At 38.9% G+C, this 27288-nt stretch overlaps 1 protein-coding gene across 1 annotated transcript in view; it reads left to right on the top strand.

The window, feature by feature from the left end:
- The window catches only part of CNTNAP5 (contactin associated protein like 5), a 288828-nt gene that overhangs the window by 114248 nt on the left and 147292 nt on the right, over nucleotides 1–27288 (top strand). Inside the window, exons 4-6 of the mRNA XM_017823576.1 lie at nucleotides 16573–16720; nucleotides 24355–24558; nucleotides 26671–26855. Of these exons, the coding sequence (XP_017679065.1) occupies nucleotides 16573–16720; nucleotides 24355–24558; nucleotides 26671–26855 (537 nt within the window). The remainder of the gene's footprint in view (nucleotides 1–16572; nucleotides 16721–24354; nucleotides 24559–26670; nucleotides 26856–27288) is intronic.

Genomic DNA, 27288 nt, shown 5'->3' with positions numbered 1-27288 from the left:
TGACCTATGTCAGTACTGGGATTTTTTTATTTAAGGAAAAGGAACATTTTTGGTGACATTTTTCAAGGAGAAACTTTGAAATCAAATTAAATTTTTATTGTTTTTCAGATTTCTTCTGTTCAGTCTAGTTGTTGGAAAATAAGCCAATGAATAAATAATCCACAAATAAAATTACTTGAGGTTTTGGTGTGGGTTTTGTTTGGTTTTTTTTATTCACAATTTCCTATGAAATGTCACAAGTTTGAAATAAGAAATTTTCTTAATACATTTCACTGGGGAAAAAGAAATAGATGTTTTTCAACTCTTCTGTCAGTATATGCTCTGAGACACTGAATAATTATGAATCTTAATATACTCCTTTATCTAAGACCTTACATATTTTATTAGTTTTGTGGTTTCTGAGGATTTTTTTTTCTTTAGAGAATTGGTGAAGAGATCAGCACAATTTAGCAGTAGATTTGACATTTTGTAGAGACAGACCTAAAAATCTGACTAGAAAACACATGTCCAGAAACCCCTAGTAAAACAAACGCTGCTGGGTCCACAAGTATTCTGAAAATGATGTTGGTTGTTTAGCTTTCATGTCCTGGTAAACGTGAATAATACTTCCCCAATCTCCTGCTATGTCTGTTATTCATTATTTTAAAGCTCTGTGTTGTATTCTACTTCAGACATAATTTTTTTGAGGCTAAAAAATCCCAGTCTGTTTAATCTTTCCACATTCCAAAAAAGGTTTTATAACATTGACTTACCTTGTGGCTGTTTCCTATATTTTTTTCCAATTCAACTATATATTTTTCAGATGGTGAGGCAAAAGCTTTGCAGTTTTTAAGTTGGAATCACATAACTGTTAATACATAATGTTATTTTGATGCTTTCTGGATGGCTGGTTCTCTAAGTTTTCTTGCAATTCCCAATAACCTTTTTGGGGTTTTGTCCATTTTCGAGTCCAGAATTGATGCTTGCCTGCAACAGTTTACAAGCTTTCAGGATTCCTGAATGACAGTAGTGGATTTACAACCTATTTCAAGGGGGTGTGTGGTGAGGATTTTGTCTGTATGCTGTAGTACATTTGCTGATCCTATTTATTTTCCATTTTACTGCCTGATCACTCCATTTCATCAGATTCGTGCGCAGCTTTCAGTAAGCCTTTATTTTCACAAGCCAACAAGTTTCATGTTGTCATAAAATTGTGTTAGTGCTGTCCTCCCTTCTACAACACTTAGGAAGACAGAAATAGCATAGATCAGACTAGATCCCCATAAAGGCACATTCCCTTTTGTCATGTATCAGCTTGGTTTGGGTTGTTTATTTATTTTAGTGGTTTTCAACAAAAACTTGGTAGAAGTACAAGTGCATAGTAGCAATTGTATTGTTATCAATCCATAAATTGATTCCTTTGAAAACTAGTGATAAATTTGTGAGCTCTGTATGCCCTCTTAAAAAACAAGATGCATTTTAGTCATTATATAACAATCTGCTTGTTTGTTTTTTCTGATTTTTTAAAATAATTTTTACTGATTTATGGATTTATTTGAATGTGGGTATCGCAGTCTGTCTCAAAGCCCTTTAAAACATGTTCCTGTATTTGCCACCTTCTATTTCTCTGGTAATAAAGTAAATTTCCTTGATAGGACAGATGTCACAGCTAATTGTTGAGCAATTCTATATTGTGGAAAAAATTAACTGACCTTAGTGGACTTCCTCTGTTCATTCTATATGTTAATTCAGTACTTCAATTTAAAATATTTTCTCACCCATACCTCAAAACCAGCTTAGAGTTAGAAATACTCTAAGCTGTATCCTACTCTTCTCTGACACAAAGAATAAATTCACCATCTGAGCTATGGCCTTGTCTTTTTCGAGGCTGTCTTGCAGAGTTCTTATCAGCTTTTTTTTTTTTTTCTGATCACATGTTTTAGAAGTTATTTATTACAGGGTTTTATGCCTCATATGCAATGACTTACAATTTTTTAAACTTCTACATTTTGTTGGTATTCTGTATTTACAGAGCTGATCCCAGTTTCCATTTTCATCCTTTAATTGTGACTTCTCTAGAAGGAAGTCTTCCTACTTCAAATAGCTTCTCTTAGTCTCTGATTTTATCAGATGGTTTTTACTTCTTTCCTTTTAAAGAAATATGTTTTCAGAATAAGTAGTTTTGATTTATTTTAAATCTCTGATATGACAACTTTAAAATACTTATTCTTAAAATAATTCATCCTGTTGTTACTTTTAACTTCTAATAAATATCAGTTTTTACGTATTTTATTTTTTTTAAATTAATCTCTGCTTTAAAAGAATAGTTTTTCTTTGTTTGTGTGTTTAACTCTGCACTTGTGTGTTGAATGCCATGTGGCCAGTGTTGCAGAGTAGCTCCTCAATAGCAGTGTTTTTATCCTGCATGCTGTATAAGTCTAAAGTACACATTGTGTCTATGTGTTGGGTACCTTGCCTACCAACTCCAGCAATTATGCATTTCTGTTTTCTAAAATTTGGTCTTTAAGATTACATTCCCTATTCAAAGGTGACAAAAGATTCCCTCTTTTCTCTAGTCTTGAATCTTTTCTTAATGCCTTATCTACCATTTTGTGAAATAACAACATCGCGTGCTCCTGTTTTTGGTAACCCAGATCTAACACTAATGTGGAAGAATTTCAATCCATATAGATATTGGAATGATAAATAGTAACTCATTATCCCTATTGGCTTCTAACCTTTCTTCTAAACATAGCACCTTTCCTTTATCAGTGTTTCCCACTCCATTCTTACAAACCTTGTACCCTGCAACTGCATTGCCTCCTCGATGTGGCTGTTTTCCACTAGTGTGTCTGCTGGGATGTATTTTGAAACATACAATGCATAACCCAGGTTAGTTAGACTTCCAGAATTAGCACATGTATGTTTGACATAACCCTAGAGACCTGTATAGAACACACTGCCTAAATTTCCTGAGACCGTGCTTTACTGGTTAAAATGCATGCATTTTTGTCTGTTTCTGTCCTGTTCTGTAATCAAGACTAAGGAATTTGGCACAATTCATTCCTCAGTAAGTTTTATGAACACCAGCATAGAGAGAAATTTGACTTTGAAAATGCTAATCTGACACTATCCAAGGATATCATACAATAAAAGGTCTGTGAGCCTGCAGAATTGCTGCATATTCTTTTAGTCATTATGTGTTGGTTTAATGCTGTTTTAAAGAACTGCTGTTTTAACTCTCTGTTTTCTCTACATGGGTACTGCTCCAGATGTCTGTTAATGTACACTGCAGAAACCTGGTGGGTTCAAATGTGTGCGAAACTGTTTTACTGATGCAGATGCACTTAAGAGTGTATCAGTGTCCTTCTTTATTAAAAGGTAAATTTGTGTATTTTCACAGTTCTCCTCTGTTTGCCAGAGAACAAGCTCATCTTTGAAGACTGAACTGTGAACATATATCCTAACCTAGCTTATTATGCAGGCCTCACTGTATGCAGAAAATTTGAAAGGAAATCTTGTAATAGGTTAATTTTCCTCTCTGTGGGTTACATTGTCTAAAAACACTTACTTCTTTCTTCCCTTCTTTGTTACTTTTCAAGGTGTAGCTACTCATACTGCTTTCAGGATAAAAAAGAAAACCATCTTAAACACAATGCCTTCATCTTAATATTTGCAAAAAACGTTAGGTGTTCTTATTTCTGGTTCTAAAAGCAAGCTCTTTCATGGATCCTATTCATGGATCCTTTCTTTCACCTATGATCAGGAGATAAAAAAGAATAAAAGAACCCCATGTGCTAGATTTCACAGCTCAAGGAGAAGAGCTTGTTAGGCATCAATTGATCTCCTCCTTCCTCAACCTCCCTCTTTTTAACACTTAAATGCAAAATACTGGTACTATCGGAGACAATTCTAAGATTTCTAGTTTTCCAGTGTTTGCCTAGCTATGATTTAGGGGAAAGCTATATGGAAGGGAAAGGAGAAAGGGCAGCTTACAAGAAGTGTGGCAAAAGAGGACTCTGAAAAAGTGAACTGTCGAATTTATAGAATCATAGAATCACAGAATATGCTGAGGAACCCATCAGGATCATTGAGTCCAACTCCTGGCCCTGAACAGGATACTCCAAGAATCACATCATGAGCCTGAGAGCATTGTTCAAATGCTTCTTGATTTCTGTCAGGCTTGGTGCTGTGACCACTTCCCTGGGAAGCCTGTTCCAGTATCCAACCACCCTCTGGGTGAAAAACTTTTTCCTTATATCCAGCCTAAACCTCCCCTGCCTCAGCTTCATGCTGTTTCGAGTCCTGTCATTGGTCACCACAGAGAAGAGATCAGTGTCTGCCCCTCCTCTTCCCCTAATGAGGAAGTTGCAGCTTCATTGAGGTCTTCCCTCAGTTTCCTCTTCTCCAGGCTGAACAGACCAAGCAACCTCAGCTGCTCCTCATGCGTCTTCGCCTCCAGATCCTTCACCATCCTCCTGGCCCTCTTTTGGATTCTCTCTAATAGCTTGATATCTTTTTCATATTGTGATGTCCAAAACCGCCCCTAGAACTCGAGATGAGACCACACCAGTGCAGAGTAGAGCAGCCTCTTAATTTGTATCGAGGCATTATGTTGAAATTATTGATGTGATGTTTTAAAATATAATTCTATTTTTCCCCTTAATTGAAACTATTTCCCTTCACTTAAGCTATAAGTCTGATTTGATTTCTTTAAAAGTATCCATTAAAGTAAGTGATGGCTACAGGTCTGTAGAGAAATAAATTCATTTTTTTAATATACTTGTATTTCTAAAATGGCAAGTGAGGCTCCTAAACTTAGTGGCGTGGCATGCAAGGTTTAGGAATATTTCCATATCTCATTTTTTGTTATTGCCTTTTTAAAAGGAGGTGTACAGCAGAGGATGGCAACTATCAGTCTTTGTTTGCCTTCCTGCGGGAGATCTATTACAACTTCTTAAAAAATGGTGATCTTGCTGTGTAAATCAGCATCACATATTTTGTTGTTACAGGATGCGAAGACATAGTTTCCCTAGGATGATCCTCCTAGGGTAAAGGACAAGAATAAAACTCTTATTGAAGGTCCTAGGGGCAGTCCAGCATAATGGAACCCAGTTTGCACATTTATAGGAACCTCTCTTGCAGTTGCAGAGAAGCTACTCTTGTTGCAAGGAACTACTTCCACATTCCTTTCCTGGTGTTTACCCACACAGTGATTATGCTCATTTTGAAATATTTTTTACAAGCCCTGAAATTTCCAACTCACTGAGAAGTTCCCATCCTCTTTAAATTTATTAAAAAAAAGTTATAGAGCACTTTTTATTTATGAGTTACTGTGATCATGGACCTGACAAATGTATCATGACTCCATGTGTCCTACCATAACAACAGTTGCAGGTGTTCTATGTATGTATGCAAAATCTACACTTCAGAGTCAGAAATTCAGGCCACCTCTTTCTTGGATCACTAACAGAAAGTTATTTTTTTTTTATGTGCTGTAGTTTAAAGAACATCACGATCTTCAGAGCCTACTGCTGAGTATTATGTGGTGTGGTCGGCATAATGAAATGTGTGGTCAAAACTTAATGGCCGGATACACATTTGGAAGACATTGCAAATATACCTGCCAAAGGCTCATCTTACTGTATTGCAGAAGGAAGAGAAGTGGTTTCTTTAAGTTGCTTTAGTGTCCTCGAGATTAATTTAATGTGGTTCAGTGATGGACCTCAACATGAAAGTGGAATGACAAGACTCAAATGTAGGATGCTACGAACATTACAGTAGTGGTTTTGTAGGAGGAAGATATGTCGATTAAATTTAGCCCTCCTGTGGTACGAGATAAGTCTATGTAACTCACTAGGCCAGGACTATGGCTGATGTACATGAACAGGGTTTCATTGCTCTGAAGGGTGCAGTAATGATTTATACCAATACAGGGCATAACTCGTGGTGGATTAACACAGCAGAATTTGCAGTTTAACATGGCATGGTTGAAAAAAGTCTTGAGAAATACATGGGCAAAAAGTTGTTATTATTTTCCAATTTGCAATTATATGGTGTTTTGTAAGCAGAGCATATCAAACCTTAGAAACAATCACTGTTATTTCTAACCTCATATTTGTGTACTTCATGATGATGGAATTCCTGAGAGAAGATCTTGAGTATGGAACAAAAAGATCAGTCTATGATGCCTTTTTTTAATGATAACTGTTATCTTGGTTGTTACGTGAACATTCTCCTATTCAAAGGAGAAAAAGGAAATATAGAATCATTGAATAGTTTGGGTTGGAAGGGACTTTCCTATCCTCTGTCTAGTCCAAACCTCCTACAATGTGTAGGGACATCTTTAAGTAGATCATGTTTCTCAGAGCCTCCTCTAACCTGACCTTGAAAATTTCTGGGGAGGGGGTATCTATCACCTCTCTGTGCAAGCTGTTTCAGTGTCTTACTACGCTTCATAGTAAAAAATTTCTTTATATCTGGTTTAAACTTATTTCCTTTTAGTTTAAAATGATTACCTGTTGTCCTGTTCAACATGCCCTCCCAACAAATTTGTCCCCATCTTTCTTACAAACCTCCTTTAATTACTGGAAGGTGCTATAAGGTCTCCTAGGTGCCTTTTCTTCTCCAGGCTGGAGGACCCTGGCTCTCTCAAGTCTGCCTTCGTAGGAGAGGTGCTCCAGCCCTTTGGGTGTTATTATTCTCTCCCACTTCAAGTCTAGTTTAGAGCTCTGTCAGTGAGTCCCACTAGCTTTTGGCAAAGACCCTTTGTCTCCTTTGAGATAGATGAATCCTGTTTGATGCCAGCAAGTCTGGTGTCGTATAGGCCATATTATTATTGAAAAACCTCAAGCTGTGGTGATGTCACCAGCCATGGAGCCATGTATTAATGGTCTGAACCTATCTGATTTTTCCTATGTCACTGCCCACAACTGGAAGGAGAGAGGAAAAAGTAACATGTGCTTCAGATTCCTTCACCAACAGTCCCAAGGCCCTGAAGCGTCTTTTGATCACCCTTGAATTATGGATTGTGGCTTCATCACCACCACATGGAAGAGCAGTAATGGGTAATAGTCTGAGGGCCATACAGGCTAGAAATTTTCCAGTGATGTCTTTAACCTGCGTTTCAGGGAGGCAGCAGACTTCCTGAAGAGGAGTGTCTATCCATCGTATGGGACCCTCTGTTCCCCTCAGAAGGCAGTTGCCCACAACTACAACCTGTGTTTTCTTCCTTGTGGAGGTTACCATGGGGCAGGTGGGCATAGAGTATAGCAAAAGATATCTGTGTATGTATGTGTATTTCAGTGCATTATAGAACACTGGAGAAAATTAGGCCTTCCTGTTTTTCTTCTTCCACAGGATATTACTTTACTGATCCAAATGAAAATGCTATCTAACTTTATAACAGGGAAATAACATAAGATAATGAAGCACAATATTCATCTGAGGTCACTGTTGCATGGAAGAACTAACACCTCTCTGGTGTCATCTTGCTGGATCCGTCTGGCAAATTATAACCAGAGAGATACCACGTGTACAGCACTAGCTGTTTAAATGTACTTTGATGAAGCTAAATACAGGGAAGGCTCCCAGAGTTCCCCAACACTGCCAGACATAAACACATTCACTGCATTGTTAATCCCACTAATTTAATGTAAAGCATGAAGGTCTCCATGAGATTTATGCAGAAGAGCAGCTGAAATCTATGATTAGTGTTGGCAGTGGAAGAGCAGTTTCAGTCTGTTGGCTAAGGTTAATCTAGTCAGGGTACTAGGGAAATATTTATCCTTGCTGTGATATAGTTTAAAATATTATCTATATGTAGGATTGCCTTTAAGATAAAGTGGAGGAGGCTGAACAGAAACAGGAATTAGCTGCCGACTTTTAGCTTAGACTTGTAATTTACAGGTTTAATTTTGCTGCTTCTTGCTTCTATTATTATTAATTTATGTAGCAGTGATAATATTAACAGCGATAACAGCTTCATCTTCAGGTACTCCAAAGAGAGAGCTGATTCCAAAAACTAAAGATAGGGATCAATTCTCCATCAGTGAAATGCAATTATGCAAGATGCAACTTCATATACATATGCAAAGAGTGTCTCAGTAGGGGAAGGAAATTGCACTGGGTTCATTGCTGGGAAGAAGGAGGGCAACCTGCCCAAGTACAGATTGGATCAGGCACTTGGGCTACATCTGTATGAGTAAATAGTAGAAGACAGAGACTGTTATTTTGTTCTGAGGTCAATGGTGTAGCTCATATACTATCCATTTGGTAAATTTGCTTTTCTTCAAAAGAGATCACCATACCCAAGCCACCTATTGGGAAAGGTCTCTGGTGGCTACAATACCTCAGACTTTGCCAAGATACAGTCTGATAGACTCTGGAAATAGATTGATGTTAATTCAAACTGTTTGAAGATCAAATTGTCGACTGGAAAGTGGAAAGTTGCTGCGGAACAAAGCAAGAAAATAAATTAGAAATTTTCTAAGGGTGAATCAGAACAGTTAAAAAAAAAAAGACACAAAGAAATAAAGTTCTCTAATATTTTGTTTCCTTTTCTTTGGGCTAAATAGAAATGTTTCATTGTCCTTTAGGGACCCAAGAAACTTCATGTTTTTAATGTCACAATCATTAAACACATTTTTTTGTTTGATACAGACCTGTTTAAAACAAAATATTAAATAGATTGTCTTAATGGATATTCTTTAAAAAATTTAAAATGGTTTTGCTTGCAAAGGATTTTGACGATGCAGAAATTATGTGTTTTATAGGAATAGCTGTGAATAGTTCTACTAACTGTCAGCAGAAGGATAATAAGCAACATCCTTAATATAAATGTGGTTTACACTGGGCAGCCATCTATCTGAGGTTAATGATGTTATTAACAGCATTTGTTCCTGTATTTGGAAAGTAACTAACCAGAGAGAAAGGTATGCATGCAGTGTAATGGGGTAGATTAGCGGCAAATAACCTTCTCTCTTGAGTAGATTATTCAAGGAAGTGATGAATGAGTATGGACCCTGCCACATTACTACATCTTCTCTCCCCTGGACTACCTTGCTGCCTACAGAAAATGGCAGTAGCTCAGAGGTGACTAACTAATGCTCAGGTGGATGTTGCATTGGTGGAGCACAGCAGTCAGCCTCTCAATAAGTAACAAAGGTAATGCAGTCCCTGTAGGACTCCTGCTTGATCAACCATATGGCAGCCATTTATTGCAATCCTTCTTGTATAAGGAAGTTAAACTACGTCTTTTTAGACCAATTTTTACATTTTTTTTTCCATTTGTGGGTGGAGGGATGAGATGGAAAGCTATCACTTACTCAGATAATATGTTATGGGAGGATAATTTTGACAGGTACCTCTTGTATTCTTTTCCCCTCTACTCCTCCCTAATAGCAGCTCTGACAATGTGCCAGGGGATATTGTTTCTGAGGTTCTTGACAAGGATGGATGTTTCAGAAAGAAAAATGTAGCTGCTGTTAAGAAAGAAGAAACATAAGCAGAATGCAGGCTTCTCTTTATGAAGGTAGGATAGACTTCAGGTTAGCTGGAGTCATAGTATTCAACCTGGAAGCTAAAACATGAATCTGGAAACAAGCAACTCCACTCAGAAGGCTGTTAACCAGAAATGACTGGTTACCTTTTGTCATCAAGACCACGGTGCATTAATAGGAAAGAAACAAGAAGTAGAAAGAGATGCTCAGAAGTGACTGATGTGCTAAGAGGACATAACCTGCCCTCCAGCTTTTGGTCCCTGGACCAGGCTGACAGCTGTTTCCTCTTGGGCTCAGAGTGAAACCTGCTTGAATCAGTAGAAAAGGCTCCAATTGACTCTCCTAAGCAGGCAAGTTTCTCGAAGTAAAAAATGTACTTAATTTTTAGATATTGGTTGAAAGAACACTGAAACAAAATATAACTTGTCCTTTGAGAAAAAGAGGTGGGAAAACAGAATCCATGTGCCAAGTGTAGCTGCACAGTATTAAAAACAGAGCTCTAAACTGCAGCTCTTCAAGGAGCTGAGCAGTCCTCCTTGTCATCCTTCCCTTCTCCCCATGGTCTGACCCCCTCTAACAGCAAAAGGATTTTTTAAAGGTCAAATGCTGAAAGACAGCAACTCCCAGGGACCAGGTCCTGTCATGGACCCCTGTGTTTGGATAGCTGCTCTTAACTCACTCTCTAAATGAGGTGGAGCTTTTAGCAGCTCCCAGTCTGGGCACAGAGCTATTGAGATGACAGCAAAACCATTTCACTGTGTTTCTTCATGACAAGATATTAACAGCTCTAGCTTGATGTATTAGGCAGGACTTTTTCCATTACATAAGCAAAGCAGCATTTTCCACTGTTGGCATGCACAGGGTGTAGGCATGGTGAAATGTAAAAAAACCCCAAAACATTTAGGCTTCGAAGTTATATTTTTGGTTTTGCATCTTTTTTGTGTTTTAGGGCTGGGCTGAGTCAGAGCTGGGATATTTCTAGAATTGTCCGAACTGACAGCTAGTTTCATTTTGCAGCAGAATCTGAATGTATTTTTAAATTTTCATTGTTACAAAAAGTCACCACAAACCTGTCCACACTTAAGTGTTGCAAACAGGCACTGATTCTGTATAATTGTTCCATGAAAAGAAACCCTGTATCATCCCAATAAAATCAGAGGCTGCTGAATTTCTGTATGGTGCCCTCGTGGCTGTATTGTGACCTTGTTGTGGTAACATCCAATCTCTTCCACACATACAAGCAGAGATGTAGGACCCATGCTATAACTTAGTTTCAGATTTTCATGTTGTTTCTTCATTGAAAATTCATGTTTTCTTTGCGTGTACACTCAAGTACTCGAGGAGGTCCTGGGAGGTGATCACCAAGAAGCATATTCTCTATCACAGTGTAAACTCTGGCTCCTGATCTTTCTCATACTGTTAAGAAAGTTTAAAGGGGAGAATGACATTGTTTTACTTTAAGTACTGCAGTTTTGAGATTTACAACAGGCTTAGCTGTTTTTTATCTCGCTTTGGTTCCTTCACTAAGCTCTGGATAGCTTGAATTAAGTGTGCTCCCATCCTTTTTCTGCAGGCACTGGAGGCAGCATACTGTGATGTCACAGGTGAGATTTGAAGGTGGAGTGCTCTTTTCTGTGCTTGTATTTCTTTTACTGAAGGTTGAAATGTTGCAAATTGCTAACATCTGTGTTATATGCCCTCTGCACATTTATAATCAGATTATTTTTTTCCCTCAACTCAGTTCATCAGAGTTACTTGGGCAGAAATGAGAGTTTTCAATATGTCTTAAAATATCTCCCCTACAAGATAGTTAACCTCAGGTCTGCCTGCTCACCGCTCAGGGCTGATGATTGTGCCGATGTTGCTGCTTGCATACTCATTTTGAACCCATCCCATTACCTGCCTAACAAAGTGGGAGAGCAAAATGTGTTCAGCAGAGCCGTTATGGGAACCACCTTCTGCAGCTCTGTAAATAAGTTACTGTTTGGTGTGCAGAGAGTTCGTGCAAGGGAGACTAAGTCCTGACTCCGATCCTGTCCTTTGAATTGATTAGGTTTTCATGAGCAGACATTTTACTTGCACCCAATTTCCACTTGTCTGTCTGAAGGTGGAGACCAATCTACGAGTTTGGCCAAAGGGCAGTCTAAAGCACATCAGATCTCACTGGTATGATCTGGCATAGCTCTAAATTATTGCATGAGGTAAAGAAATAAATGTGTGTCTGCAGGGTTATCAAACAACTGTCATATTTCACCGCAGTCGAGTGACATTTTCCTGAGCTGCACTTGGAAAGCTTTTGGGATCCCTTTGAATGGGAGAGTTGTAAAAATAGGCCATTTATTTGAATTGTTGTTTTTCCTGAGGGAGTCATGCATGCAAATTCCAGGGAAGAACGGTTGTTTTGAGATTTAAACTTCTTTTGAAAGTTTTCTTTTTCATTTAAACTGGAATTTTATTTCGTTCCACTTCGCTGTAATCCAGGAGCTAGGTGACCTGAGCACTGGGAAAAGCGTTGTACATGCTTGTCTCATTCTCATTCTTCCCACACGCTGACAGCTGCTGCCAAAGAGGCAGCACTGAGCTATTTGGACCCTGTTCCAAACCACTGCAGCTGCTCTTACCTCACCTTTTCATGCCAGTGGGACCTGCCTTTGCTGGCTCATAAAAAAAGCCTCATAAAATATTACTGTGGTGCTATGGTTTGTGTCACAGCAGAGCACTGTGCAGCCAGGCATTGTGAAACAAGCTTGGTCTGAGGCAGCCCTGCCCATGGCAAACTGTTAACCTTGCAGCCACTGGCACTGGGGAAAAGCTTTTGCCTTCAAGAAGCTGGTGGCAAGATTTGGCACTAATGGAGCTTTTTTGATTTATAAGCCCTATAGAATGCCAGAAGCAGAATTTCCCAGGTAAATCATCAGTTTGTTGTGTGTGCAGGGCTTGTTAAAAGACATAAATTTCAGTGTTATGCTCCTTCCCAGAGCAACTGTGTTGCATGGGAAATGGTGTGAAGTTTCGTTTTCTGTGTGTTTGTTTTTTGTTCCTGGGAATTAATCCTTTTATCAACAAAAAGTTGTAATAGAGGCCATTTCTCAAGAGGACATATTTCTGCCATTCTCACCAATAACTTTACTGTTAATCAATATTTGAACCTCCAGGGTTCAAAAAATCTGGTACTGCATCCTAGTATCATCTTCTTTAATGGATGGATTATTTCTATGTCAGCTGTGGATTTAAGTTTTCCAGTGATCATCTGTGACAACTGGTGTTATTATTCACTCAATGGTCTACAACCCACAAGTGGTCCATAAAGCATGAGAAGGTGATCTGTATAGCAGTGGGAGTTGAAAGTGAAAATCAAAGCAATCCCAGAGGCATACACAGTCACGCCCAGCAGTTAGCAGCAAGCAGGGGTGTGCTAGCTGCACACAGAACCATCTCATAGGTGCAGATCAATGGATACAGCATTGCCTATTGATTTCTTTCCTCCTAAAGTGTCATTAGCTTTTTGGTTATTAGAAAGCTTGAGAAAAAGTGCTGTAAGGGATGTATTAGACTTCTGAATAGTTTATTTTTACCAATGTGACTGTTTCAATGTCAGAAGATGTTTTTACATATTTGCATATCAGGTTTGGAGTTAACTGATCTGGAGGCTGAACGCGGGTAATTCTGCCTCTTCTTTGACGTGTTGAGGGAAACTACTTAGCACACATGCCTGCAGGTAGGCAGCTTGCAAATGGTGGGGTACAGCTGTGTCAGATTTACCTGACAAAACCATAGCCTCCTTTGACGGCACAGGCAGTCCCTGAAGTGCGCTGGACACTCCGTCTGCCTGAAACAGGGACAGCCTCTGTGTCTGCAAATAGAGGTGATGCTCCCACGCCTTTTGCTTGAGTGTGCAGTTTGCACAAGCTTTGCAAAAATGTCTTTACAGCTGGTTTGCCCAACCAGAGGGGTGTCAAGACTGCTCTTACCTACAGCTACAGTTGTGAACTGCCTCTAAGGTCTTCCAGCAGTCACCAGGGGCCACTGATCCCAGCATTCTATGTGCTGACAAAGACTACTATTCCTATCTGTCTTAAGCAGGAATTTGTGGGCTGTTAGGCACACAGTGGTATTTGTAAATCACCTACTTCCCGTTACTTTGTAACTGCAAGGAGATACATCTGGAGGTAATGAGCTTTTTCAACTTGGTGTTTCTCCCAGAATGTTTTGGGATTTACCTAAACCAAAAAGTTATTACCTAGTGGGCTTGTCATGCAATGTGCAGTATTGACAGCCTTGTGTATGAGAGGATTATGAGAAAAAAAACAACACAGACCCTTGTTTCATAGTGTTGCTGTATTAAAGTGTACTTTTTCTTTTGACTCTTAATTCCCACCTTTACTTGCACTCTAGTCACTGCATTTTAAGCAATCCAGTCCTCACAATAGGAGGACTGGAAACTCTTTGCTCCCCCTCTGTTCTTTTTCTTCTTTCTTCTTCTTTCTTTATTATTTTATGAAAGGTGAGACTTTTACATAATCACAGGATTCCAAGAACTTGAGCCTCCAGAGCAAACAGAAAACCATACATTCCACTTCATGCATCTTATATATCCATGACTGTCTCACTAAAAATGTGAGCACTGACTGTGAAGCTTACTCTCTGTTGACAATTTCATTACAAAGAAGAACAAGATTTTTCACTTGAAATATAAGGAAAAAAACTCTGAAAGGCTCTCTGCTGGAATTTGAATTTGGCTGCTATGTGAAAGCAGTATGAGTAAGCTCAGAACATCTAGAAGTGCTACTCGTGCCACTCCTCAAAACATATCTGATGGACAAAGCTGTTAAACTGCTGTATGTGTTTAAAATTGAATTAAGATCAACAAGAATCCCCATTAAAAAAATTAATTATATAACTGAGCTTAATTGGTGAGAGAGATTAGTTAACTGTTATATTATACTTCTAGAAAACAAGTTCTTGTGCATAAAAAGTTCAGAAGTAGAGGTGCAGGATAAGCAAAGCTTTGAGGACAATTGAGATAGCCAAATTTTTTGCTCTTTTTGACCTGATAAGCTCCTAATAAAATAATTTTATGGGTCTCTCATGGATTAACCCCAGCCATTAACTGAGCCCTGCACAGCTGTTTACCCTCCCCCCCCCTTCCAGTGGGATGGGGGAGAGAACTGGAAGATTAAAAGTGAGAAAGCTTGTGGGTTGAGATAAAGACAGTTAAATAGGTAAAGCAGAAGACACAAACCCACAGGCAAGCAGAAGAGGAACACCTTCTTGTGCCTCCCCAGCCTTCTCTCTGTTTGGGTTGTGTGAGGAGCAGAAAAGGCCTTGACTTTGTAAGCTCTGCTCAGCAATGATTAACACATCTCTGTATTATCAACACTGTTTGCAGCACAAATCCAAAGCATAGTCCCATGCAAGCTACCATGAAGAAAATTCAGCTCAAACCAGCACAAGATCACATGTTTTGAAGGGTTGCCCTTCACTGACGTATCTGGGATTGTGAGAGATCATTTCAGTAAAATTGTTCTTCTTCAGAGGCAAGCAATATCAGCAATGAAATGCAAAGAATGTTTTAGGAAGTGAGATGTATACAGTCTTTTGCATATATTCATGACTGGGTGGAAAATAAGGCTTCTTGTTGTATAAGAGAATTTTCCCAGACTACAGGTTTTAAGCTGAAATGAAATAAATATGCTATGGTTTTGAAGGATTGTGTCTTAGAAATGTTCCAGGATATTTTTTTATCGAATATATATATATATGATAATGTTCTAATAAAACAATTGAATGCTGGTTTTATTAAAAAAGGAATACGCTGAAATTGAAGTTTTACACCATCTGTAATAACATTTGGAAAAAGGTTGGAATGCTATTATTTGAGTAAATATTTAAACAGTTGGGAATTAGTCCTTTTATTTCTGAGTGGAGATGAAACCCCTAAGCTCTTTAACTCATCCTTCAGCCATCAGAAATGAATTGTAGGTCTGCTTTAATGGGTTTATTCCAATTTTTGGTCACAGTTGCATTATATGAGTGAATGGTGCCAGTTTTTGAACTGCAGAAACATTTAAAACTGGTACAACTTTTTGTGATGAAATTTTATACTTACAAAGCAAAGGACCTCTTTTACAAATATAGCTCTCCTGTGAGATTATTTTTTTTGTAAATTCTGTCTTTGTTTTTCATGTTTTGCAAAACTGTTGGCTTCAAATTTCAGTCCTAACTGAGTTATTCAAATGTTCTGAAGGTTGCAGGAAGTCTATTATATTCCTGGGCCAATATTAGAGAGTAAGGGTGTAAAGGTGAACTGAAAATTATTCAGGCAGGAATACAGCTTGGATGTTTGTCTTAAGGCTTGTCTTTGCAATCCCTTGGTTATTCTTCATCCATGAGAGAATTTGCTCTTGTTAAGTGATAATTCTAAATAGGGTCATTAATTTTGACTTGCAATTGCAGGCAACTAATCAAATAGGTAAGTAAAAAAGTTAAATGACTATTGTTGGAAGCTTTAACTCTCTCAGGTACAAACACAGTCAAATGCTGATTCTCCTGTGTACTGACTCAGGCTTTCATTTCGTCCTGTGTCTTGCTTGAGTTTTCTGTTGAATATCTACATATATACACAGTTCTGTTCATCTTCCCAGGCTGTGGACAACCTCAGTGGCTTGTGACCATCATTTGCTATCCACAAAGGCATCAAAGGCTAAGTCTGGCCTTGTCCTTCACTGTGCTGAAGGGACTCTGGGTATTTATAATGGAGTATTATAACGTACAGGGATATCCTGGGCTGGAATAAATCATGCAGCATCTTCTGTAGCATCCCCATCTACAACCTGCTTTTGTAACTCCCTGTATACATCCCCCTACTGTGCTGAGGTGCTCTTCGTGCTGCTGTCTCCCTCGTGCTGCTGTCTCCCTCCCTCCATAAGAGATGCAGCAATTAGAAGAAAACTTGACAATCAATTTAAATAATTTTGAGTAATTAGTGAGACTGAGAGTTGAGAAGAGGGGTGGCAGTTCACAGGCTTCAATTCAGAGTGCTGCATTCACTTCTCGTTGCTAAATGTCTCACCAAAGCTCTCTGTCCTTCCAGGTTTTCACAGGAAACAGCAACGCTGACAGTGTGGTTCACCACAAGCTGCTGCACTCCATGAAAGCTCGCTTCCTGCGCTTTGTCCCTCTGAAGTGGAATGTTGGTGGGCAGATAGGGCTGAGAGTTGAGGCATTCGGCTGCTCCTATAGTAAGTGGCTACATCTTAACCCACATTTTCTCAAAGAGCTTTTTGTTGATGCTGGTAGTGCTGTTGAAAGAGTGCAGTACAATTTTTATGAGTTAGAATGTAATGTGAAATGCATTTGACATCATTAATTTTTTCAGTAGTTGTTCTTGCCTTTCTGCTCAGGGATGTGCAGGCCCATCAAGCTCAGCTGCTGAAGCTTTCTCAGAGCTGACCCCACCACAGAGCAATTTGCTGCTTCTTGCAAGTGCAAGGCAGTCAGATGCTGCAAAACCTCCCACCCCACTGGAGGACACAAAGCTAATTGGGATCTTTGTAGGGCTATATTTGTTTAAACTATTCGGTTTTGTTTTTAAGGCACGTTAACTAGTTGTTGAGGGAAGTGCTGTGGATTGTGAAGCTAATACTTGTATTTGAGGCTGATGATTTTATAGCTCCAGAGTGCAGAGAAATCTGCTGCTGCTCTAACTGCCTTTGCATGAATGCTTTCTTTGGCCATCATGTGATGATGATCTTTTAAGACATGGTCTGTAGTGCTTTGTCACATGGGCTCTGGAGCAGCCTATAAATGTGTCTGCCGTGGGGCATTTTGGCAACATGTCTTGGTATAGTGCTTCAGATGTATGACCTGTCACCATGGACTAGGTGAATGTAAAGAAAAAGAAAGCAAAACAGAAGTTCGCACATGAGGAAACACAAGTCCAGTTGGTATTTATTTCTCAGGTGACTCTAGTTTTATTTGTGAAATGGTCAAATGTGACTTGAGACACTGCTAGAGACAAGTGAGATATTGCTGGGGGAGAGTTCAGAGAATTAACAGCGTTTTACCAGTAATTTCACTGTGGTGTGGCACAAGTCACCATCATTTGACACTACTGTACTGGTGCAGCTCCTCATTTAGCTTAGTCCTTATCTGTTCTTCCCAGGTGCAGAGAGAGGTTGTGAGAGAATAAGCATAAACATATTTGGGAGACAAATTCATCTGAGCAGAATCAAAGAGAAAAGTTTGTTAAACTTTTTGATTCACATGATACCACCTAAGGAGTCCCTCTGCTGTGCCTTTTGCAACCAGACCTGTTTATCTCATATTGGCATTTTTAGCCACCAGCGCGCTTGTAGCAAATGTGGGTAAAGCCCTTCCCAAATCTTCGTTTGCAAAGCCCAGCCATGAATGAATGAACATGATCCCACTGAACAGAGACACAGCTCCAGGACTCTTAGTGGCCTCATCACCGCACTCAGGTCTTAGGACTGATTCACAGGGTTTCACAGGAAGATCCTTGTTATGGTCTATGTGTAGGTCTGTAAGACCCATTCGGCCTCTTTTAAATGCTGCTTCTCCACTTACTTTGATGCTCAGGCGCTGGGGACTATCATTTAAGTACAGACCTGAAACAGTCTGGTCTAGATGCTTTGTCATTAGGCCAAGAGACTTTTTCCAGGTGAACCAGTGAATATGTGAACTGAAACCTATAATTCAAAATCAACTGCCCTTGATGACAATTTCAAAGCTGCCATCTAATCTCTTTTCAAGAGCTTTCTTCTGTTAATTATGCCCAAATCTCTGCAGTTAAGAGTAGTCCAAACAGACCAGGAACAAATAGAACTTGAACTGCAGGTTGAAACTTTTGCGGCTGAATTTGTTCTGGTGTTAGTCCATGTGATATACTACAGGAGCACTACTTTCATGTCGCATCAGTTGTATTTTGTATGATACAAAGTAGATTTCAGAGTCACTCATAGGCTGAATTACCTTGTGCTATCATATAAGTCTTTATCTTTGTCCTGTACCCTGCAGTTACAGGAAATAAAAGTGCTTGTGCAGAATTAAGGTATGAGATTAAAGAAAAGAAATAAAGGGCTTCATAAAAGTTTTACAGAGTGTTGCAATATTTATTCCATTTATATAAATGTGCCATTCAAATTTCTCTCTGGCAAATTGCATAGGACAAGCAATACCTGTTTCACAAGATTTGCTTTCACCATCTTGGCTATTTCTAACCCAGACACTACTGTACTGTAACTGCATTTTGTAATGTACTGTTGATAGCACACAGACTCATTCACCATGTCCAATTCTAGCACAAGAAATATATTAATAATCTTAAAAAAAGTTTTTAAAAATTACAAAACCCAAATTGCTAGAGACAGGCTGTTGAACAAGCCAGGAAGGAAACTGAGCTTAAAGAACAATCCTGAATGTGCACAATCTTCATGCAAGTGTCTGTATGTATATGAAAGAAGGTCCATCTGTAAGAGCCCAATTCCTAGTCATGCCCAATTCTCTTTGAGCTGTTGGAATGACTCAAAGGCTTCTATAGGTAAAAAAACACTGAGTATTTGATTGTAAGTCCACTGAAGTCAAAGGAAGGATTTACCACAGCATTTTAGTTTTGGATGCAGTCTTAAAGTGTGAGATAAAAATGAGAATATGTTCATGGAGAACACGTGAATAAAATCTTTCACAAATGTACATGTGTGATTGTGGGGTCATTTCTGCCTCTAAGTCTGGTTGTAGAAGCAAAGTGAAATTCAGATAATGCTGGACTACCTGCTGTCCATTCCACCTTACAAGCAAAAGTTGCCTCTGAAACACAACACTCAGTCTGAAAACAAAGTTGTTTTTTATTGATATCTGGGGCAGAAAACTGCAGAAATAGTTTTCATTTACAGGTGAACTGAAAATCATTTTTGTGTGAATGGTAGCATTCATTGGTTGACTGAAGCAGAAGTCTGGGGACATGGGCAGATTAGACTATGTGAATGTCTTGTGGTGCTGCACATCTGCTAAACCCTGAAACTACATCCAAACATGCAGCTGAGCACCTGGCTGTGATACACCATGGTGTGCAAAATAGTTTGTGGTTCCTTGAGTGGTCTCTGCTCGCATCAGGTCCTTTTTGACCTTGCATATTTGAGTAGATGCTGACAGCTGTAGGAGAGTTTTGTGGCTTCACCGCTGCTTTTTAGGTGAATGTGACAGTGTTGTGGCATCTGAAGGCTCTGTTGTCTGTGTTTTCTGTGTGTGACTGCCCTCTGCTCAGGAAGTCCCAGGAACATAATCTTGTCCTAATTTTTGCAAATGCAGCTCTCAGTGATGACTGTTTTGTAGGGGGCATGTGGAAGGCATCAGGTCTTGTAGGTCACCAAATGTTCTACCAGGACACAGCAACAAAATAAACTGAGGAATCATGCTATGTACATTAGATGCCAGAGTGGCTAACTTAACATGTGATGGCACTGGGCTGATGAATGGCACTTGCCATTGCTTATTGCTCCTGTTGCTCGTGCTAGAAATAATTTACTATGAATTCATTCTCAAAACCTCCCTGTCAAACAACAAGCTTTGTTGCTTTTTTTTTTCTTTTAACCTTTTCCCTTTTTCTTTTCACTCTTTAATTGGGTGCCAATTGACATTGTTTATTTGGAATATAAAACATGTTTTTAACAATAAAGTTATCTCAGACTGTAATTATGCCTGATTCTATCCTATACAGATCGAAGTTCCTGTGAGTAAAGCCCTCCAAGACCCTGTATAAGCTGGAATTCACAGATAATATGTGCTAATTGTTGTACACTTTCTTACAGAGAAAGCATATATATTTAAATGAACGTTAACTACATTTATTAAAAATTCCTGTAAAGATTCCATCTTACATCCTCAAAATAGGTACTGAAATAGGAAGATGATCTTGATCTGAAAACATATACCGATGTTTCTTGTTCAGAAAAGGATTTATAATGTATTGAATGGAAAGTTCCATGCAGAAGTGTGCGTAAGCTGTCCCTTTGCAGCAGTTAGTTCAACAGTGTGATTGTAACAAATAAGCAGAGCTGCAGTAGAGGATGTGCTCAGACAAATAGCAAACCAATTGCTTTTGATGCTGGAGGTGGCAAGGGGTGACAAGTATAACTTAAGACTTGGGAAAAGTCTTGTTAGCTTAGCACAGGAAAAAAAATCTGCTGACACAATTGCTTTTATAGGATAAGATATATAGCTGCATTGAAGATGCTGATCATATTCTATAACTGGTTAACAGCATCAGCAGAATTGGGTATATGTTCACTTAATAGACTGGGATACTACAGGAGAAAGAAACAATGATAGGCTGTGAAACAGGGTGTCTTTTGCTTTTGAGAGCAAAGTTCTTCATTTGCCGTTCAGGACTCTGATTTCTCATATTTTGCTGTCATTGCTTTAGGGAATATGATCTGATATTGTGCTTTTTGATTAAATGACATTTTTACTGGATCTGTTTTCTTTCTCTTTTTCTTCTTCTTTTTTTTTTCCCCACCTTCTTCCATTCTCTCCCTTGTCTTCCTATGAGATAGAAAAGAACTCATTGTAACTCATTGCAGAGAACTGCTTAACATCTCATTGTCATTGACAAGTAGTGTTTGTAATCAAATGCATAAGGTAAATACCCCAACAATTGCTTACCAATAAGCATAGATCTGTGATAGGGATAAAGCTGCATAGCAGAGCAGTCACCTCTGAAGTGCGTGTTCCATGTTCATCCCTTCGGTTGCATGTCTGAGAGGGATTTGGAGAGGGAAGTAGAGATTGCTTTGGGGTCACTCAAGCCAGTAAGCCATGACCGGCCAGAGGAGACATCTGTTCAGACCAGGAGCAGTCCTTTTCCCTTCTGCCAGAAGTTAAAGCTTCTGATCAGCGGTGGAAGTGCAAGACCAAAAATTCCTATCTCGCATGGCAACTGTTCCTAAAGTTATTCCTGTTGTAGAATATCTTTGCTACGTAAGTGTTCACATTTTCCAAAATCACTAAGAGGACTGTCTCTTTTAGTATGAATGACCTCTCTGCTGGGAGCAGACTGCTGCACAAGTAAACTCTATGCTCTCATATTGCTCCCAGCCTGTCAACAGCCTTGTTGATGAGGACAGTGTAGAAAAGACCCAGACTGAGTAAAATCCGTCTTCAGGGAGCTTAAGTAAACCAGCAGGCAGTGCAGAATGAAATCACATGTTATGTTTTAGTTTGTTATTACTACAGGTTTTCTGAAAATTGAAACATTTCTGATCCTCATTTTCTTGCTGCAAGTGGATTATGGACATACATGGACTAAATAAACACTAAGTAAACACTAAGCAGGTTTTCTGGAGTGGCTGTTTTTAATAAGAAGTCAAAGATTTGTTGTCATGTAGACTGCCACTAACGACTTTTCCCTGCAGGATTAGCATTTATCTGACATCTTTAGCATTTATCTGACATCTTCCCATTCAGGGCTATTTATTGGCCAGGGTGCTCACAACAGATAATTAGTGGAGGAGAACTTTTCAGAAGCAGGTTTTCCTTTGTGTTATACTCTGTAAATGTCAGTAGTAGAGCTCTTCAAGAAATCATATTATTCTGTGCCTTAGTGGAGAATTAAGAACACGGACTGAACTGTGTGAATTGAGACTGGTCGAAGTCTTGGATCTTAAGAAGAAGAAATAAGGGCTGTTCTTAGGGCAATATTGAATCAGTGCACCCTTACTCTTACAGTATCTTTGTTTTTGAGAGATAGGAGGAAAATCAACTTTTAACTGCAAAATGCTCTGGAAATCGAAGACTGTAAATTCTTTATAAGCTATTTCCTAACTCCTGCCTGTGCTAAGATGGAATCATTTTTATAGTACACTTGTGATTTACTTTAAACAAATTGAAGCATTTAATGTACTTAGGGGAAATTCATAAAAAACTAAACTAAAAATTTAATTACCGTTATAGAAACTGGCATTCAAGGTGTCAATAGAGAGAAATCAGAAATTCTGAAGGAGCAGTTTCTGAACACCTAATTCAGAAGTTAAAAACAATAAAAGCAGATGGCATGAATATTCATGATACTTCCTAAACTAGCAACTGTTCCACAAATTATGCTAAACATCATGTTACAATTCTGCCATCACAGATAAGAAATTGGTCTTAGTTTATTCTGGAGTGAACTTTCTACAGGATTTAGTTTCTTTGTAGTTTTATTCTCAAAAAAAATAATCAGTTGCCTTCTGATTTGGAATGAAGTCAGTTTTGGAGTTACAGAATTTTGCATCAAATTTAAATGTTGAGCTCCCTGCAAGTTTGTAAGTGTGCCATCAAACTTCTGTACAAACTGTCATACTGACAGGCAGAAGGTTTTGATGGTAGTTTCCATGGTAACAAATCATTATCAGACGTTTTATTTTTTGAGTTTATAATAGTTTTTAATTGCAAACCTCTTTAAATTTTGGTCCAGTTAAAAAAAAAAAAAAGGGGAAAAAAAGTTTTGCCCCCCTCCCCCCCCCCGATCCTATTATTTCTGTTTTGTAAGAGGAGAAGATGAAACTACTTTTAATGCCTAAAAGGACAGAAGAACTCTCAAGGGAGATTAGGCGACTTAAATCACTGACTTTAATCGCAATACAGTTGCTGAATGGAATCCTTGATTGTATGGACCTTTCAGTTATTTTTCAGAAGGAAGTGGAAAACTAATAGTTTTGGGTTATCATTAAAACATGTGGTTTGCAAAAAAAGATAGTCTATGCTCTTTCTTCTTGGATACTAGGAAGGTATTATTTGTCTTTGTGCATGTATCCCAGCAGTTATGTGGCTTAGTAAACCTCTGGTCAGATTTTTCATTGTCTGGCATTATTAATTTTTAATATTTTTCTTAACAACAGGAAATACCAATTGACAAAGTTATCATTTACAAGTAGGTATTTTATTTGTCAAACTGCAGTTGGATAGAAATTGTAATGGAATTTATGTATGTCAGATGTTTGTATACAACCTATTAATTAAAAGTATTTAAAGCTACCTAAAATATTCTGGTTATATATACACATATATATCTTAGAAATTTATTAAAAAATACATTTTGCTTAAAAGACCATTTTATAAAGTGAAGAGAGTACTGCCGGCTACTGCTGCCAAAGAAAATATTAATTGCAATTGAGGAATTGAAGGTTTGTTTCCTACCACAGTGATTGGGTTTTTAGAGGCTGAGAGAAGGGGAAAATATGTTTCTAATCCGATTTTCAAAGGTGTATAATCGGTTTAGATGCCCACTTCTCATGAAATCCTTTCAAAAGCTTTTTGAATTGATATTTGACTATTCCTGCCAGCCTACTCAATTTGCATGCAGAAACATGGTTGATAAATGCCCATCACAAGCAAGCAGCCAACCTTCAGAGGCTAAGATAATGCTTATTAGAGTGCAGAGCTGGGTACAGTCATGGCTGACATGCAGGACCAGATCAACAGACACTTGTGAAGCTACGAAAGTGGAGTGAGTACTCAAGTGTTTAAACTAATGAATAACATTCTGAATGTAGTTGACATGAACAGCAAATGTGGCAAGGAATGCTCTCGAAATCTGAATATGATGGAAGGCACCTCTTATGTTCCAAAAAGTTAAATGAGACAGAAGTCTTGCATGCGGAAGGCAGACACAGAGGAGTTCTGGTTTTATCCTAGTGTTCCCTTTCCCTAGAGAGAGGGAGAGGACCGGAAATGGTTGAGCTGTGGTTGCCCAGATAACTCACATGTCCTGTGGATAAATGCTTATGACAATACCTGGCTCCAAGGTGTCTTTGAAAAGATTCTCAAAAAAATACAGTCCCTCTCCTGATGCTGCCCCTCCTTGTCATTTTCTTTCTTCCAGAGTCAGATATTGCAGACTTCGATGGCAGAAGTTCACTTCTCTACAGGTTCAATCAGAAGCTTATGAGCACATTCAAAGATGTGGTTTCCTTGAAGTTCAAGAGCATGCAGGGGGATGGAGTCTTATTCCATGGAGAAGGACAGCGTGGAGACTACATTACCTTGGAACTTCAGAAAGGGAAGCTCTCCTTGCACATCAACCTGGGTAAGGGTAATTAGGGTTATTGGTTCGCATGTTACTGAACAAGGACTGTCTTGGTTTGTTTTTATAAATCTATTGTTTCTGTTAGACAGTATCTGTAAGCTCTAGCTGACATCAACATAACATGCTACGTACCTTAGACAGCTCATGGCTAAAATAGTGCTTGGAAAAGTTGAGAGAGGAAGCAAAAGAGAATAGATTTGACTGATGTCATGAGGACATGGTAGCTGAACCAAGAAGGTACCTTGGCTCTTCTGACTAGTGCTGACCAAGGCTGAACTGCTCAGTGACTACTTTTGACCTTTGTTTGCTGATGCTTTCAGGCAGCGATTTAAAAAAAAAAAAACAACAAAAAACCCCATGAAAAGTTCTGATTCTTTCCCTACCTCCTTTTTTCGGTTGTTGTTGTTTTGTTTATTTTTGGGGGGGGGGTGTATTATTTTTATGAATAGCATTCCCAGGAAGTTTGATTTGGAGTACAAATGTTTATTTTCGGTTTGTGTCTAATTTTTTTCCATTCACTCATTGATTCAGAACTGAGCTGAGAATACAGAATTTTAATGAAAACATTCCGGTTGAAAGATTGTGCACACTGTAACAACTTTCCTTCCTGAAAACTATGAATAGCTGTAAGGCCATCACCGTATGATCATGTTAGATAAGACTGACAGATGAAAGGCTGGCTTAATTTCTCCCTGTAAAAGGATGCTTGATTTTTTTCCTGATTAATACACTAAAGCACTTCGACAGTGGCAGGAGCTACTGCAGTAGGAATTATCATATTCCCTCTCCCAGCCTTCTTGCAGAATCTTCACAAGCTTCATCTGTGGGTGACCTGTGGCACTGGCCTCAGCAGTCTCTAATGACTCATATTTCTCATAGTGAGGGGTTTGAGTTAGGCACTTTTCCCCTTGTGCTTAATTATGTTTGTTTTAAAAGTCAGTAACGATTTTCCACAGCTGTTGGAGTTTATTTTTACATAAGCTCATTAATTGTTTAGTCTCCCATTTGTGTTTTCTTTCTTTTTTTTTTTCATCAAAGAGTAGAAATGATAATGCAGCATTTTTTTGATTTGGGATTTGAATGTTATGTGGACCAAGTAGCTGCATCCTGAACCTCTGAATGTGGGAATCTTTGAGTCTATTGATTTGTTCTCCTCTTACAAATGTTTCATATTAGGATAAGAATATAGTACTCTTAATTATATTATGTAACTTCTTCCAGAGGAGAAACTGTTATGAATACGTATTCTGAGATGAGTTGGTTTTTTTTCTTCACCTGTAGCCCCAAATATACAGTTTTAGCCATTTTAAGTTCTCTGTGTGCATTCATATGTCATGAGCAAGGGTTTTGATATCTGCCCTTGAATCTTCTTGCAGCTTGCCTGGCAATGTTGGAGCATGTATTCTCTCCATTCTGCTGGAATATCAAAAAGGATACATACTCCCTTTCAATGAGAGGCTCTGAAGTGTTCAGATGTGTAGCCAGCTGGAAAACACAAGAGTGCTTGAAATTATTGAGTTAAAGCTTAAATATTTTTATGATTCTTGATCTATACTTTTGGAGATCTGGGCCAGGTTTAAGAACGTTTTTGAACTGAACAAAACACTTTGCACTCTTTTTGCCTCACTGACTTGTGCCTTTCTTTTTTTCTGTGAAAATGGACAGGTGCAATTTTCTTGTTAAAATACAGAAAGCACATAGTTGACACTCAAGTGGCAGGAGTGGTTTGTTAATGTGACTAGACAGGAGATTTTGGTGCTGCGTGAAGGAAGCTCTTAAACCACAGGGGCCTCAAATGCATGGCAGAACCAAGAGTACAAGGCAGAGCAGTTATCCCACGTGCGGCAATGTGTGGGTGCAGCATCCCTACCACCTCCTGGTTCACCACAAAGATTTCATGTCAAAAAAAATGTGTGCCTGTGGGCATACACACATATATGTGAATAAGAGGCCCAAAGAATCTAAGGCAATCTTTGGAAAGGGCTGTTTCCAATGGGCAGAGCTCCAGTTTGCATCTGGGAGCTCTGCTCTTTTCTCCCCTTGAGTTCCTAGGCTTCAGTTAAAGGGCCTGGAGGTAACTCTGGTCTCTTCTGCCTATCTGTGCCACTCCAGGGGACTCCAACCTGCACTTCAGTAACAGCCACACATCTGTCACCCTGGGCAGCCTCCTGGATGACCAGCACTGGCACTCGGTTCTCATAGAACGCTTCAACAAGCAAGTGAACTTCACGGTGGACAAGCACACCCAACATTTCCGAACGAAGGGGGATTCAGATCACTTGGATATTGATTATGAGGTGTGTGAAGCCCTTTAGGTTATAACCTGGGAAATGAGGTATGAATTTTGGTATAAAATGAATATGATGGAAAGCAACCACTCTATGAGCTGTTTCTTTCCAGCAAAGATCTTTATTTAATACTTTCTTTCCAGAGAGAGTTCTTTCATACTTCAAAAGCATAAACTATGTCAGTGCAACTCTACATATGTCAGTCTCAGAAAATGACCAGTTTCTCTGCAAATATGCATTGGATTATGCTTACACTTAGAAGTACAGAAGACTTTGAAGTAAATGAAAAGTTATAGCCCAGGTTCTAGTCAAATCTTCAGGGAGCAACTGCCCTTATCTGTAGGGAGAGGTGCTGTGTCATCGTCTCCAATACGATTTTGTTTGCACATTATGCGCCATTCCTGCATTTGATTGACATGACCATGGGGATACCAGCCCTGAG

This window comes from Lepidothrix coronata, unplaced genomic scaffold, assembly GCF_001604755.1.
Source record: "Lepidothrix coronata isolate B3197 unplaced genomic scaffold, Lepidothrix_coronata-1.0 Scaffold103, whole genome shotgun sequence".
NCBI classification, from domain to species: domain Eukaryota; kingdom Metazoa; phylum Chordata; class Aves; order Passeriformes; family Pipridae; genus Lepidothrix; species Lepidothrix coronata.
Note: the sequence above shows the minus strand (reverse complement) of the source record. Positions and strands in the feature narration are given on the sequence as shown.